Raw genomic sequence first — 17,635 nt, 5'->3', positions numbered from 1 at the left:
CAACGACCACACTATCGTTATTTAGTAATTTTAAAATCTTAGTTTTAAGGAAATATATCTTAAATATAAAGTGTTAAATCTAATGCTTTGATATAAAGATTTAAAAAAATTCTATAAGTGGAATAGCCGCTAGATGCTTTGACCTTTGAACGATTTATTAATAATAATAAATATTAATTAAAAATTATTGTTTAAGTAATTTGTATAATCGATACGAAAGAAAGTGGGATATAAAATTTACGTCGAATTCAAACGTCGAAAAGGAAGGATAAAGATGCACGAAGACGTTCTTCTTTCTTTTTCTATTTTATTTATTTATTTATTTTTTTTTTTTTTTTCTTTCACAAATACATCAAAGCGATTTAACAAAGTAATCGATAAAAAACACGATACGATCGCGTGAGATATTAGAATCATTTTCTTCCTAAGAAATATTTTGTTAAATTATCGATCAATATTTTTCTATTCTTTATTATTATTGCTATTATTAAGTTATCAAAGATAATCAAGAAAAGGAGAAAAAAAAAGTGCGCCTCATCGCATAATAAACAGCCTTGCAGTTATAGTATCCATCAGGCGTAAAGTTTTCGGATACGTCTTGACATCCACTCTGACGTTTAACGTCATTTATCGCTTAATCAATTGTATACACACGGACTCATCGACGACGAAGGTACACGAGTGTACGCACGCGTGCACAAGTTTCTCTCACGCCTGAATAGCGTCCAATCCCATCGACGATAATAGCTGCTGGCTTGTAATAACGCAAACGATATTATCACCGAAAGAGACGTAACGAAGAGGAAAGTAATAGACTGCGAGACGTCGCATTACCTTGACCGTGTAACTGACAAATTTTTTCGATAAAAACATCTTCAAATTAAATGACAAAGGTTAGACAAAACTAATCAAATAATCTCTATTCTTTTTTTTTTCTTTTTCTTTTTCTCTTTCTTTTACATTCAATTCGACGACAATTTCACGAGGATATTCCAAAAAAATATTTTCAACCAAATTTTTCAAAAGTGAATTTTTTTTTTTTTTTTTAATTAATTAATTAAATTCGGATCATCTCAATTTTTTTTGGAAATAAATCGGAGAGAGATTTTGTATGTATGTAGATGGTATATTTTTTTTTATTACTAAGCTTTAGCTCCGTACTAATACTATTATATATATATATATATATATATATATATATATATATATCAAAGAATAATTCCAACGTCGATGAAAATTAGTCAGATAAAGAAAGAACGTTTTTATTATAAATTAAAGAATATTTCTATGAACGAACGAACACGTTCATCATATATAAGCTTGATCATACGTTCAACTTGCGACGTTAACTGAGATCGTTTCGTAATTAATGATATTGCCAGAAATGAACGATAATTCGAACGTTTTGGTTCAGCGTATAACATATCGCTCTTTAATGGAGTTTATTAGCGTTTATTAAGTGATTTTCGAGGTCGGCTCTTTGATAATAATTAATCACATAGGATTAAATACGTCTATTAAGTAGTTTTCGATAAACATATCCAATATTGTGTTCGATGTATCGAATGTGATTAAGAAAAAAAAAAAAAAAAAAGGAGATTAATTTAGCGCATATGGCAAGAGCATAATTATATCGTATTATTGATAGTAATCGTATTACAAATAGATTAAGTATTTTTTGTTTCTTTTTTTATTTTTTTACTCGAATACCAATTTCATAATAAATGATTTATATGTGCGTAGATATAATATTCGATGACGATATATATATAAGAATTTCTTAATTGTACGTATAAACACGTATACACGTATTTATTTATATACATTGTATACACATAGTATTAGGTACATAGTCGTCAGATCTCAAGGGGATGATTCTGCGTCTCTGACTCACCGATGTTTCCCATTCAACGAAGAACAAACTTACATCTTTTAGGAGACATTGTCATGATAGAACGTCTACGAATTTATCCTACAACAGTTGTTTAGTCAGCGCAATATCGATTTTTCTTTATTTTGCTTTCAAAGTGACCTTTTTAAGACATTCTATTATAATATAATAACGTAGCAAATTTCTTACGACAGAATATTAGTCGACGTAAACAATTATTTTGTTAAACAGAATTATTAGAGAAATTATTTGAAGGGAAAAGAAGGAAAGAAGAAAGAGTTTTTCGACGTAAAAAATCAGAATTTATATAACCTCTTTTTATCTAAGAGATATTCAAAGATTCTCAACTAATTTACGTCTTCCACTTTAAGGATTAAGAAGAGATTAACGTTTCTTAATACGCAAAAAATTTTATTCCAGTTATCTCCGAAGAAAGAAAGAAGAGAAAAAGAAATATTAAATTCGATAAAAAAAATGTGACGAAGAAAAAGCGAGCGTACTTGTTTGATCGAATTTCTTTTAAATTAAATTATTTTACGCTCTAGCGCAAAAGTGTGTGTGTGTGTGTGTGTGTGTGTGTGTGTGTGTGTGTATTGTGTATGAAAGGAAAAGAGAAATCGATTGATTTTCAAGGCCAAACTAGTTCTCTGTCTCTTTTTCTCTCTTTCTCTCTTTTTCTACGTTCTCTCATTTATCGTGTTGAAAGGATCTTGAAAACAAATGCGCCACCGTAGTTCTACCTTAAATTCCCAGAAAACAAAAAGAGGAATACGTGACTATAGAAGATAGAATAGAAAGAGACGAAAGACAAACGGCACTGATGACCTTAATGGATGAATGATTATTCTCGAAGGACATCCCTAGAACGAATTTCTTACTTCGTAGTAGTACCATTAGATATTTCGTTCGACGAATTTTATTCGAGATGTTTCGTTGGATCTTTGCGAAGTAGAATCAATTGAAATGCACCCCTCGCATACGTAGACAAATAATGCCGACATGCCATTATCATTGCAGAAGAGGGATGGAGTAAGTATATTTTCTTAGACGAAACGTTACTTTCCTGGAGGGTTGTATTTTAAGAGATTAACTAAGAGACGAGGGAGAATAGACTAAGGGTTTTACCGAAAGAACTAAGAGACATGCCATGTACTTTGTCTTTTTGAGACTTTCTTTATCAGAAGATGACTATAATCTTATTGGATTTAATCTTAATGATTAAGCTGCTCAAATGATTACGTTTACATTTTATTTTATAAACAGACGTTTTATTATTAATTTTTTAATAGATTATATGTATATATATATATATATTTTTTTTTTTTCGAAACAAAAAATATATTACATTTAAAAGATATTCGTATATTTTTATATATTTATGTATATGTATTTTTTATAATTATATTTGCGTTATATTTTAATATTTAAGTAACTATATATATATATATATTCTTTAATTGTAATTATATACTTAAATTATTAATAATTTTGATTCACGATAAAGATGAAAAAAAAGTGACTCGTATATCTTATATCTTAAAGTCTTAATCTTTCGCTATATATATATGTACATAGTTTTAGGCTGAAAGTCTCTAATGGTATTATAAAAAGTTTTTCATTTTTTCTCCTGAAGATAGAAGTATAATTAAGTTACGTACGGAAAGATAAAGACTACATTGTTCTCAAAGTTTAGGTCATAGACTTTAAAAGATATGAGAGCTTCATCCTAGTGAATCGTTATCTTTAACATTGCGTGATTAGGGACGTTACAAAGGGTGTTCAGTGACAACAAATAAATTTGCCACCCCGTAACGAATCGGCTGCAAGGTAACACGAAATTTCACGCAAGGGCCAGTCTGCAATTTATCATTATGATTCTATGATAGATAGAAATACATTTCCGGTCGAATGTAGACGATACACGTAAGTAAAATATTATCGTTTTCATAAGTTTCACATTATCAAATTTTTATATTATCAGAAGTGTATTATACTCAGTTTCTTTTTTTTTTTTCTATCCCTTAACGTAAGTCGTACAATCTCATATTTAGATTTTTTTTCTTTTTTTATTTGCGTTGAGAGTTTTATTTATTTAATAAAATGTTATTTAAGATTCGTAAAAAAATGTGTAGAAAACATCGAACAATTCAGTTGGAAATATTCTCTAAGTCCATCGATTGTCCATACCTAATCGCTACTGCCAAGGGCTCCATTGTCTCAACTCATTGTTGATACATATATATATATGTATATATGTATGTAGTATGTATGTGTATATATGTATGTATGTATGATGAAAGTATATATATATATATATATATTCTACAATGTTACCTTCAGCTTCTTTTCTAAAGATATCACGTTTCGTTGTTCGCCGTACGAAAGGAATTGTAAGACGATATCATCTTCGCACTAAAAATCTTTATACAATGAGAAAGGGACGATAAAAAAAAAAACAAAACAAAAAATAAATAAATAAAAGAAAAAGGAAAAAAAATGGCGAAAATAATAAACGTAACCACGGCCAAAATATATTATCTTTATACTTCGTATAAATACTATCGTATAATCGATATTATTTTATTCTTTTAAAATGTATAAAAAAAAAATTCATTTTCTTTTTTAGACTAATTAGAATTATATCTACGTAGTATTAAAAAATTATTTGTCAAATGATACGTAAATATAAGAATACGTGTCTTACACGTGGAAATACAAGCATATGCGGTAAGAGGATTACAGGAATTGGTCTCCCTAATCTTTTGAACGTTTCTTTGTAACAAGGGGGAATAATAAGCTATTTGCTCTAAAGAACCAATCAGCTACCCAGCTGGTCATTATATCTTATTTTCTCGTGAATCGAATGCATCGTTAACGACGATATCTCTAATACGCAAATATAAGTACTTTTACATACTTACTTGCCTAACGATATTCATTATCGGGACAATTCTTTTTGGGCTCATTAGAACTGTATTCATTCGTTGATTCGACATATATTAATCATGTTAATTAGCATTTCCTCGTTTGATCGAATTTAATAATATATATACAACGTACGTGAAGTAAAGAAAATTCGAATTTAATTTTTCTAAAAATTTATTTGCAAAGAAAAAATAAAATTGTGTGTGTGTGTGTGTGTGTGTGTGTGTAAGTAAATTAATTTTATTAAAACAAGTTACTTCTACAAAAAATGTTTCTATTCGAGAGGAATATTTTATTTTTTCAATATACATCTACGAACCCACACACACACACACACGCATACATACATACATACATACATACATACAATTTATTTATTTTTACGAGAAGATCAGAAAGTTTCTTGAAGGATTCAAAGAAAATATATTCCACTCTTAGACGATACAAGAAAAGCAGGTGGTGAAAACACTTCGTCAATGCGTTTTCGTCGATCGGTTGAAAGCCATTCTAAATCATAAGTGACAGAATACATAGCGAGTGCTAGTGTGAAAAGAACGCAAAGCTGGAAAAGCGTAGGTCTACTAAGCCCTTAAATCAAACGATGTCGCGTGAAAGTAAGCTTCCAACACCTACTCTCCACTTCACCTCTCTGCACATTTACCACGTTTCTAAAGAAAATAAGAAATAGGAATAAAAGAGAGAGAGAGAGGGAGAGAGTGGGGATAGGAAATAAACATTTTCAAGATAAAGAAAAAAAGAAGAAGAAGAATAAAAAACAAGAAGAAGAAGAAGAAGAAGAAGAAGAAGAAGAAGATTCGTTTACAGATCGATGTGTTAATCAAATTAGAATAAAGTATGGTGGTAGGTAGTGTTATCGACTTGAAATCGAATACCACCTGTCGGCTACAAGTCAAAGGTGAGAAAACCAGATCGATTCGAACCTCCGAAGAACTTTCCTAAACCCAACGAGTAAAACTTTCCTTTAATTTCGTTCAGTAAATTAAAACTAAACACCCTTTGTCGGACCGATACGAACCCAGAAGGAACAATTAAAAGTAAAAAAAAAAATATTAATCGATTTAAATGCGTACTACATTTGCTTTTATTACATTCGTTAAAACCGTCGAAATTTTAATTAATCATTTTATTTCAATTGTTCGATGGAATTTTATTAATGGAATATTAATATAATTTCGAGAATAATTTTTATTATTATTATTATTACCGCGATATCAATAATATTTTAATACGATATAATTGAAAAAAAAAAAGAAAGATTCATAAAAGTCATATCCCTTTAACAATGAATTAATATGATTATTTAAAAAAAAAATACATACATACATACATATATACATACATACATATATATATATATACATACATATGTGCATACATACGTATATACATACATACATACATATATACATACATACATATATATATATACATACATATGTACATACATACATACATATATATACATACATATGTACATACATACGTATATACATACATACATACATACCTATATACATACATACACATATACATACATATATATATATACATACATACGTACATATATACATACATAGATACATACATACATATATACATACATATATATATACATACATACATAGATACATACATGCACGTATACATACATACATACATATATATATATTTTTACGAAGGATCGAAAAGAGCTCTTTGGTTTCATTAGAAGTATATCCTCGACGAGCCAAAACTAGTTGGCTCGCAATAATTAGAACGTGGCCCGCGTGGAACGACGTGTAAAAGAGGGGTCGCGCCTATTCCCAGAGCAGCCATAGGGGGATATATTCCCCGTGCACGATTCCTTTAGGGCGCACGCGTGTTAACGCGCACGCGCCGAAAAATTTCCTCTGATAACGGCGGGCGTCTCGATGTCGTTCAGTATCGGCTGTGACGCCGTCAAAGCCGCGACACTTTTATAGCTGGTTATTCGTCGATCCTTGTTTCGCTTTTTTTTTTTAATCCACCTCTCCTTCTACGAGTAATATTTCGAGATTCTTTCGTTTTATTTGTTTTTAGCTATCTTTCTCTCTTCTCTCTCTTTTTTTTTTTTCTTTCTTTGATCGTCAAACATTTTTTGTCTTGCACAGATAGAAAGAAAGAAAGAAAGAGAGACAGAGAAAAAAAGAAAGAGAGAGAGAGAGAGAGAGAGAGAGAGAGAGAGAGAGAGAGAGACAAAGGAAAATGAGACGACGAGTTGCCAGTGTCTTCAAACTCGGACAACGTTTCGTACTTAAAATTCACGTCGATCGATTAATTATTAATAAAAAAGTGTAAAGAGAAAGAAGAGTACGTTGATTGTTCATAAAAAAAAAGGGGAAAATAGTGAGATAGTGAGTCGACAAGGTAATATGAAAAGATTTATAGAAAGTGTCCTCCCTTTTCTATTTTTCATGAAAATTTCATTAAGAAATTTTTCGTGATTTATATATGTATTATCTTTCAGTAATTCTCTAGTTAATTTTAGTTAATATATTTCTTTCGATATGTCTCATATAGGGTCGTAACAATGTCGTGAATGATATTATTGGGTGATTTTTCATAACATTACCAATAGGTTCGAAAGCGATAAGGAAAGGGATCGATAGCTCTATCAAGAATATAATTCCTCGAGAAAAATGTGATATATACATATATTTTTTTTTATCCCATACATTTATTTCATTTCCGATTGATTTCAATTACGATTAAAAATGATTTATATTGTCCATTTCTCGAACATTCTTTTTCACGTTTTACGAAAATTATCGTAAGGTAGCTTTTTTCTAATCTTTGTATTTACACTTTCTCTTTTTTTTTCTCTCTCTGTCTATATATACATATATTTTATATATATATCTACCTATCTATCTATCTCTTTCTATTCAATATCGCTTATCACCACGTACATCGAGTTCAATACAAATTCTAATCTCTTACATTTTTTTTCTGCCCTTCGCCTTAAAATTATTTTTTTCTCACGGGGTATAAAATATAAAATAGAATAAAATTAAGAAAAAGGGAAAAGAAAAGAAAAAAAAAATAATGAAAAGAAGAAACTATTTCATTAGAGAAAAGAGATACTTTCAATGTTACGACACTTCACGCGATGATCTCTTTACACGCCATCGTATATATATATATATATATATGTATATATATGTATATATATATAATATACATACCCTATATAACACAGCTGCTTTTTACGATCTTGTACATTTTACGACACCTTCGTAAAAATACGTAAATATCTTTTTTCTTTTAATCTATATTCGAAATAGAAGCAAGAAGAGACGAAAATTTTTTTTCTCCTTCACTCCGTCTTTATATTTGAAATTCCTATTTAATTAAATTAAAGGGAGGATGCAACGTGAGACTTCAGAGGTGATAAAAGTACATTTTTTATAACAACAAGAACAACAGCAACGACAACGACAACGACGGCGACAACGGCAAGAATAACCGAGTGATTATCGTGATCGTTCGATAGAAAAAGTGTGTGCTGAAAAAGGAGTCAGTCATGAAAGATCAAGTTAGGCGATTTTTCGTGTTTCTTCTTATTTTTTCTTGGACTCTCTTAATAAGGCGGATATCAACTTCTTCAGGTAAGGAAAGGAAAAAGAGGAACAAGGGAAAAGAAAAAAAGAAAAGTAGAAAGAGAAAAGAAAAATATGGATAGGGGAATCTAATCTTAAAAATTATCATATACGATTAGGGTTACCATGGGGTTCTCTTCCTTTATTTATTTTTTCTTTTCTCAAAAATGTCTCGAGGAGAAGAGTCTTTGTACAACTCGTCAAATTCAACGTCGAAATGAGACAAGAAACACTTGTACATATACATATACATATACATATACATATACATATACATATACATATACATATACATATATACATATGCACAAACAGACACACACACATATGTATATATTTATATAAACGTACATACAGAAACACTTACACACAAACATATATATATATATATACGTATGTAAGTGTACTACCGAAGTATTCCTCGTTTATCGATCGATATTAACGAGAAGCGTGCTAGATGCATGATTAAACGGTTCTCGCGTCAAGCATTGTATGCAAAATCAGTATTTGTATTGCAACTTCGAACTCACCCTTCAACCCACTCCTCCCTCTCTTGTAAGTTTGTCTCTCCTTTTATCTTTCGTATATCCAAAGTCGTAAAACGCGTAGTAACCTTGATTAACGCGGAGAATTGGATTTGCCTTTGATTAAACTCACAGCTCGTTTATTATAGAAAGAGAAACTTTATTATCGTCTCAATATATCCTATAAACTGTTAGGTTCATCTATTTTCTTATAGTTCTTTCTCTAGTCGGATTTAGAAATATCATATAATATATATCGTATATCACATATATACACACATATATGGATCATACGTAAGAATAATGTCATCGATAAACCATTACTATAAACGCTTTATGACATTTCACCGCGTGACATTTCATTGTTATAGTTCTTTGAAAAAAATTGTCTCGTTGAATTGACAGGGAAAGAGAGAGAGAGAGAGAGAGAGAGAGAGAGAGAGAGAGAAAGGAAGAGAGAGAGAAAGATTAGAGAATCTCTAAATCAGAATTAAAAGGATTGAAATCGACTGATTTATTTCTATTCGAATTTTATTAAAAATACAAATAAAGTCTTATCGATGAAATAAAAAAGTGTAAAAACTTATAAATTAATAAAGTTAGAATTAGAAAAAAGAAGAGATATCTAGATCAGCCCGCTTTACAGTTTTACGATTCAATACGTTTTTACAGAACTGTCTTTTGTTTAAATGGAAATGTTAATTCTTAAGGAAAAAAATAAAGGAAGTATCAGGAATATTAACACGATTCATATAAACGATTGAGATCAATAAAATAAAAATAATTCGAAATTAAGAAAATGTTCGTAAAGACAATAAAAAAAAAAAGATTCATATAGCTTGCATAAACGTTCATCTTGTGATCCATAATTGGAGGCTGAATCGAGTATGCCTTTTATTCTCCCTCTTTATCTCTTCCTCTCAACGTGTCGATAGGCTTAATCTCCCAGCTTTTCAGACTGATGAATTTGCAGGACAACGACAACAACAGATGCATCGTGTTTTCCGAGTATATTATTTCGCATCCGGAAAATCGGATTATCTTTGACAATCAGGATTCCTTGCAATTTTAACGAACTATCGATCCTCTTTTACCAGATTCATTTTACCATGATTGCTCTTTTCATAATTTTTTTTCCCCCAGATCAATTCAATTGTAAAACATTTTCTTGTGAAACGAAGTTTTAATTATGCTTAATACATTAATATATATATATATTTTTTTTTGGAATATATCAAAAGTATGTACGAGTACATACTTTTAACGTACCTACTTTTATTTTTGATTATTATTATTATCTTTGGAAATAAACATTATTAGAGATAAACCTTACATTCATTTATACAAATAGCCTAAATGTTTCGTAGGAAAAAAAAAAAAAAAAAAGGAAAAAAAGAAGGAAAGAATTTTTATCGTCGTTTTTACTCTTATCAAGAAATATACTTTTAATTTACAAAACGTTTTGATGTTACAAAATCGATGCTTGAAAATGCAAAATCGATTTTGATAAAGTGCCATCATCAACGGGGCTGCTCGGTCGCACATTTAACGTGATACTCCGCTCTAATTATAATATATATTGATATCGATTTAATTTTTACTATAAACTGAAAAATATGTTCTATTAGTGTTCGATCGATTCGATCGTAGAATTTCGTTTATCAACGCCTTCGGCGAAATGCACCTCTCGTTATTGATTTTGTAACAGAGGAAAGAGAAAAAAGTGTACAACGTTGGTCGGCAGAAGGGCCAGCCAGGAAAAGGGAGCGTTGATGGCGGTCGCGATAACGGTCTACGCATATACATACATACATACACACACACAGACACAATATATATATATGTATATATATACCTCGTACTGCTAACGGTTCGAAACGATGCCACGGAAAGTAAAGTTCTCCGGCTGCACCAGCACCGTCCATTAACCAAGCCACCCCCACATACAAACCACCACCATCTTAGCTTAACCCTCTCCTTTGCTTCTATTATCCATTGTAGCAATGGCTAGCTAGCAATAGCAACGGTATACCAACGACTTTGGACCTTTTCGAGGGCAATTTTGTAATAATGCCACGCGAAGGTTGAACCCGTGACATTCGCACTTGACCGTAATCAGAAAACGCGAACGTCGTTTCGTACACGTCGTTGTTCATGTTAAAGTCGCGTGCCATAGAAGAAAATCCTCACGTGTTTCGGTAGAACCATGATCGATATATTTTTCTTTTTTCCTTTCCTCGATTTATTTATTGTCTATTTCCGTTCAAATTTTAAAGCGATCATCGTATTGAGATTTATCATATATATCTGGATATTCATTAGATCAAATTTATTTAATCAAAATGTTCGTAACATTAGAATGGTTTTCCTTTCGCGATTATTATTTTTGTATATTAATTTTGAGATGTGCGTGCGTGCGTGCGTATGTCAGTATGTTCTTTCTTTTATTAAGGAAAAAATATAAAGAATTAACTACGTGTTTCACGATGTTATTAAAACCAAGTTCGTAAAAGTAAAATAATTTTTTCCTAGGTTTTACAATTTTAATATAATTACTAGCGTCTATCAAATTATCGTAGAAAACAAGATATACGAGATAACGATGTAAATATGTTCGCAAAACAAGATTTCATTTTCCTTGATCAAAAATCCGGAAAATCAGGAAAAATATTGTACTGGTCAAGAATTTCCGTAAGGGTCACGTATCATGGATTAAAAGTTAATTCCTTATTCATTTGATGTCGAAAAATACGAATGACCAAAGGAAAGGGTTGTTTCTCAAGTAAGGGGTGCTTTTTGCCCTTACTTGTGCTCGAATACTCGCAATGTCTTATTGGCTCACGTCACGGCATCACGTTTATCCACTGAACCACGCTCGATGACCTAGCCAAGCTTGCTAGCTAGGTAGCTAGCTAACCAACGAACCAACCAACCAACCAACCAACCAACCAACCAACCAGCTAACTCGGAAATTTCGGCATCGATTTCGCCGTCGTTAACACTGCCGAGGTTGTTTATTTTGGCGAGCCAGAAGCAGTGGGAGTGTGTCGGGGTCAGGGCATCTGTTCTGTTAATATCTCTGTCCAATTCGATCCATCACTATTTTCGAGCTGTCGTTTATCTTCGTTCAATCGCAATTCGTCAATTTTTATCGTATCTGATAATCGGTAAACGAGTAGTACAGTGGTAGTACTCTCTCAATTTTTTCCGAAACTTCCAATATTTTTCATACAACGCATATGCCTCGTTGCATCGCTTTGTTGTTTACTGTCAGTTTGTATTTTAGGCAGGAAAGCCTTTATACGTAATTAATTATTCGTATAAAATTCTTTCTCTTTTATTTTCTTTTTCTTCTTTATCTTCATACTTCCATTCGTACATGTTTCGTAAATATTTTGAATTATTCGCAACTTGTTTCACTTGAATCTTTTATTTTATTTTTACTATTCGTCATTGATCTCACGCGATATAGATTGTCACTTATATCTTTATAAATTAACAGAATTGTTTATTTATTTACTCTTTATCCTTTTTATTACCATTATTACTATTATTATTATTATTATTATTATTATTATTATTATTATTATTTTAATTTATTAATTTTATATTCCAATCGATTTTTAGAGAATAAACAGTTCTCTATATGTAAAGGTGAAAAGTTTGACGTGGTTAAATTTAAGTTTTACCGAGTTTAATAAAAACGATTCCATTCTTCATAGAGTAGGCGGACACATTATTAAGGAAGGACAACTTGTGCAAACCTGAACGGACATACACACTATATGTACGTTTCTATGTGTGAGAAGATGAAAGAAAAGAAAAAAAAGGAGGTCGGTAGTAGTAATAGCTTCGATCGAGTTATGCTGACGGTTTATCGCCTGAGGGTGAGAGAAAATTTTCCGGGAGAATTCGCAGCATGAAAAATCGTATTAGATTTGTCGGATTTCTCTTCCTTCTCCTCCTCCACTTCCTCTTCCATCCCCTCTTCCTCCTCCCCCTCCTCCACTTTCTCCCCTCCTCCATCTCCTCCCCTTCTCCCCCTCTAACACACGCATATACACAGACGCGTAGGTTTTCATTTTTGCAGAATTGCTGCTCTGCGTTTTGTGCACGAACAATGCTCGTTACGGTATTGTTTTTGTCTTCCATTTTGTATGTTTACGTGTTGCCGTAGCAAGCTTTGGGTATACTAAACTATTCATTGCGGTTTTAATTTTTTTTTTTCGGCATTGAGTCTATACTGAAATCTTTTGAAATACAGAAAAGCGAGAATCGATTGTGGAATCTGTGATTGAACGAAAAAAAGAAAAACAATAAAAAAGCTACAAGGTTGATGTAAAAAAAAAAATTATAGAGCGAGATAAGTTATCGCCAAAGTGACAAATCAATGAACTCCCTTTTCTTTTTTTCTCTCTTTCTCTCTCTCTCTCTCTCTCTCTCTCTTTTCGAAATATATTGCTTCGTAAACCCGAAGAATCGATTCTTCTAGTTTAAATTCCCTTATCGTTCTTTCTCTCTCTGTCTCTCTAAGTTTATATATACATATACATACATATATATACATATATATATATACATGTACATATATGTGTTTATATATATATATTAGTAAGTTTATACATACACACACACACATATATATATACACATAGTACGTATCTATATATAGATATAGGTTCTATAAACGTTACTATTATATTCTTTGAACACATTGTATCTTTAGGTCGAAGTAAGTCAAATCCGAAGAGAAAGAAAGGGAGAGAGAAGAGAGAGGATCGATCGAATCCATAAAATCTGCAACGTACAATGGGTGTCTCTGTCGTTTTGATAAGACTCCCTTCAAAGGGTTCCTTTATTGAAACATCTCACTTGATATACAATACCTATTGCGAGAATTTTTTGTACTATGCGAAAAATAGCGCGATATATATTCACCACGTATCATGATAATACGTTATTTGCCACTCGATGGTTAGTAAAAAAAATAAAAGTATCTATGTAAAATTTGCTCTTTTAAAAAGAATTTCTTTGGTTGAAAAATAAGACTGCGTTAAAAAAAAAAAAAAAAAAAAGAAGAGAAAATAGAAGGTAGAAAGAAAGGAAGAAAAAAAGAAAAATTGTTTGCTTTAAAACAATTACAAAGATAACGATGAGAAACGTGTTAAACACAGGTGTGCACCAGCAAAACTTAACTTCATTGGTGTCTCTTCTTTGAACCCGCATGTTCTCGCATTACAAACACACCACACACACACACACACATACACACGCATACACACAGTTAGAAATATTCTCGTATGTTACGTGGTCGTAAATAATTAATGCGTACCATCTCGCGGTAGTGTCGTTTCGGAACGAGAACAAATATCTGCAATAAACTTGGCCAACTTCTCGCAATGATCTCTTTTATTTATTTATTTATCTTTATATATTTTCTCTCTCCCTCTCTCTCTCTCTCTCTCTCTCTCTCTTTTCTTTTTCAGATAGAATACTCTTAATGTGCGTGATTAAAAAGACACGTGCAGAACGATCGACAAAGTTAAGAAAATATATAACATCGATTAACGATGTTAGATCGTTTAATGAAAATATTTTAGCCATACTACAAACAAGAATTTATATTCTTAAGATAATAATCGTTTTAAAGGAAGACACGATGCATCGTGAATAATAATGAGAATTACGAGAACTACGGTGTCTTGTCGTTTGTTTAAAGACGGCTTATTGCTGTAAACTGGAAACTGGAAACATTCTTGTATCCTTTTATGGAAAATTACGAAGTAACGGTCATTATCTCGATCGTAAAAAAGATAGTTACATTAACTTCGACAATTATATTTTACTTTGACTCGTCGACTTATCGTACTGGTTCACAAGTATTTGTATTGAATATTGACGTGTTCATTAGATTTCAATATCGACAATATTTAATTATGTCTCATATATAAAGCAAGAGATACGCATAATTAAGAATTTCAATTATTTTTTGTAGAACTGTTTTCTTGTTTTTATGGAACTTTGTACTTCTATATCTTCTAGAAATAAGATTAAGAAAGTTTCGAGAATCCTTACTCCGTTCTACTTCGTAATTTAATTTCAAATATCAATTTCGAGATAGTAATGAATTAATTATAAAGATTGCCTTCTCTTTTAACATATGGAATTGAATGATATCAGTATTTCAATGGATATGAGCGAAGTGCATTTCAAATGCATTGAAAATGAATGAACGTAGGTGAATATTAAGTGTTAAATCTTGTGAATGTTAATCGATCAAAATTGGAGAAAGAAAACGTGCGATCGCGTATGATCGTAGATTTAAATATCGCGTGCATCCACAAAAATCGTTAATTAAGAGGGATCTTAAAAAGCTCTTTCAATCTCGGTCCTTCGAGCTTTGCAATTGTCGATTCATAATCAAAGAAAGATCTGACGTATTCTGCGAATACATATTAATTTTATATACCTATTATTACGATAATTATTCTACTAGAAAATAATATTTAAAAAGAAAAAAGAAAGGAAAAGAAAAGACGTGTTCTGTTTTAGTTTTAATCATCGAGTAGTACGACATTGAACAGAGACAATGTTTTATATGAAATATTCATATAAATCCTATTTCTATTTCTTTCTTTATTATCGTAAAATTCGTTCAGGTTTTACTCCATTGTTATTTCATAGATCTATTATTTGAGAAATTACGTAATAACACGAATTTACCTTCGGGACTGCAAAGCATTAGCATTGAACCAAGAGAGAATCGATATTTTAGTAGGCGTTATTCTGCGGATAGCGCAGCCCTGATTAGGTCGAATTTCAGATATCTTAGAAAGGCGATCGTAGAGAAATTCGAGAGATTCGTAATCTTACGATATAATTTATAAATATAGTCAGTTGCTCATTATTACCTCGCTCAATACTATTTCCTAACGAGTCACGTATAAATTCTCTTTAATGTTAAAGATATTGATATTTTCTCTTTCCCCCATTTTCGGATTATTGTCTCGTAATTTAACATACACGCGCACACACACACACACACACACACACACACACACACACACACATACACACACCTAATCTATTCACAAAATGAAATGTTCGAGATTAGTATAATTAAAACAGGAATTTTACTTGCTTACAAAAAAAAAAGTAGAAAATGAAAGAAGAAGAATAATGTCGAGCGTTAACGCGACTAACTATACGTGATCAAAAGTGGATCAAAAGTTCAGACGAATTTTACAAATCGATTATTATTTCCTCGATAAATTTTAGACTTATAAAACCAGGTTTGTAATCTTACAACTAGAAAACAAAAAAAGAAAAGAAATTAGCTTGAAAAAGGTAGCGATATCTTTCGGAATATCATTCAATAATTTTTTCATCTACCTTGTATAACGCGTGTCAGTCTGTAAACGCGTCTTAAGATTAAGTACAAGCAATCCTTTAAATTAGATTTCGTAAAAAAAAAAAAGAAAAAAAGAAAAAAAAATACGACGATTAGTTTCATGTTGGATGTCCCCTTTAATTCGTCTCGACATACAGTTATTCTTTCAAGATCGTATATTTTTCTTTTATCGTAAATCTTTCGTAGAAATACTTTTTCCGAAACGATACGTATTATCGCGCAACGTGTTTTAATTTTCTCTTTCTCTCTCTTTCTCTCTCTCTCTCTCTCTCTCTCTCTCTCTCTTTCTACCTTTTATTTTCCTATCTCTTTCTCTATCTATCTCTTTCTCTTTTTTTTTTTTATATATCTATCTCTTCCTTCTAAGAACATAAATCTCAGGCAAAAAGGTTCACAGTTAAAAGGGTTTTGCAAAGATTATGCAAGTCCGATGGCTACGATGGATTTCGAATTGAGAATTTCAAGCATCTACTACTATTACAGCAAGAAAGTTCTTTTTCTCTTTTCGCGATATATCGATTAGAGTACTAACTTCACTCTCCTACTCCACCTCTACCCTTCCTCCGCCTCACTATTATTTACCATTGTATAGGAGAAACATGTAGCATCGGCTCATTGCTTCGAAGCATGCAAGTCTCTTTTGGCCTTAACCCTCGGACGTGCAAGTATTAGATCGTCGTAAGTCCTAACGTTTCGTTTTATTTCGAACTTTCGGCAGCAACAAAGTCAGTGACCTCGAAAAATGCCGACGGTCATAATAGCGTATAGGTTCCATCAGAACTTCAACTCTTCTAGACAGCAATGACGTCGAACGTCACTCACTGTCTTCGCATTTATGTGCGTCTATATATATATATATATATATATATATATATATATATATGTTTGTATGTATGTATGTATGTATGTACGTATATATGTCTTTTTCGTTTACTTGCTAGAAAGACTTGTTTGTTTACTCGTTAGAAACTTACTGACAAGTTGAAAGATCTCGTTTTAGGGGAGAGGAGAAGAATTTTAGGAGAAGTAGAAAGAGAATGAGGAAAGTGTTTTATACGACTTTGATTAATGATTTATAATATCATTGTCAACTGGATTTATTAATAATTATTAATTTGTTACTTTTATAACGTCGAATAATTGTATTTAAGATTGAGAATTAAATACATTTTTTCTCTAGGGATTGTTCTCCTTGTTGAAGTCATTTAACTTGGATTACTTTTCAGATGTTTTTCTTTTTTTTTTT

The 17,635-nt window shown here is 31.3% G+C and overlaps 1 protein-coding gene across 2 annotated transcripts in view; it reads left to right on the top strand.

The window, feature by feature from the left end:
• Positions 1–6,990: 6,990 nt before the first annotated feature.
• Positions 6,991–17,635, top strand: part of LOC122633526 (proto-oncogene tyrosine-protein kinase receptor Ret) — a 47,850-nt gene continuing 37,205 nt past the window's right edge. The window contains exons 1-2 of one of the 2 annotated variants that reach the window (XM_043821492.1): positions 6,991–7,222; positions 8,274–8,463. In XM_043821492.1, the coding sequence (XP_043677427.1) occupies positions 8,379–8,463 (85 nt within the window). In that variant the 5' untranslated portion in view covers positions 6,991–7,222; positions 8,274–8,378. Of the gene's footprint in view, positions 7,223–8,216; positions 8,464–17,635 lie in introns of both variants that reach the window. The other variant, XM_043821491.1, reaches the window with a different exon arrangement.

This window comes from Vespula pensylvanica, chromosome 12 (genome assembly GCF_014466175.1).
Source record: "Vespula pensylvanica isolate Volc-1 chromosome 12, ASM1446617v1, whole genome shotgun sequence".
NCBI lineage: Eukaryota > Metazoa > Arthropoda > Insecta > Hymenoptera > Vespidae > Vespula > Vespula pensylvanica.
This window is presented reverse-complemented; position numbering and strand designations above follow the sequence as displayed.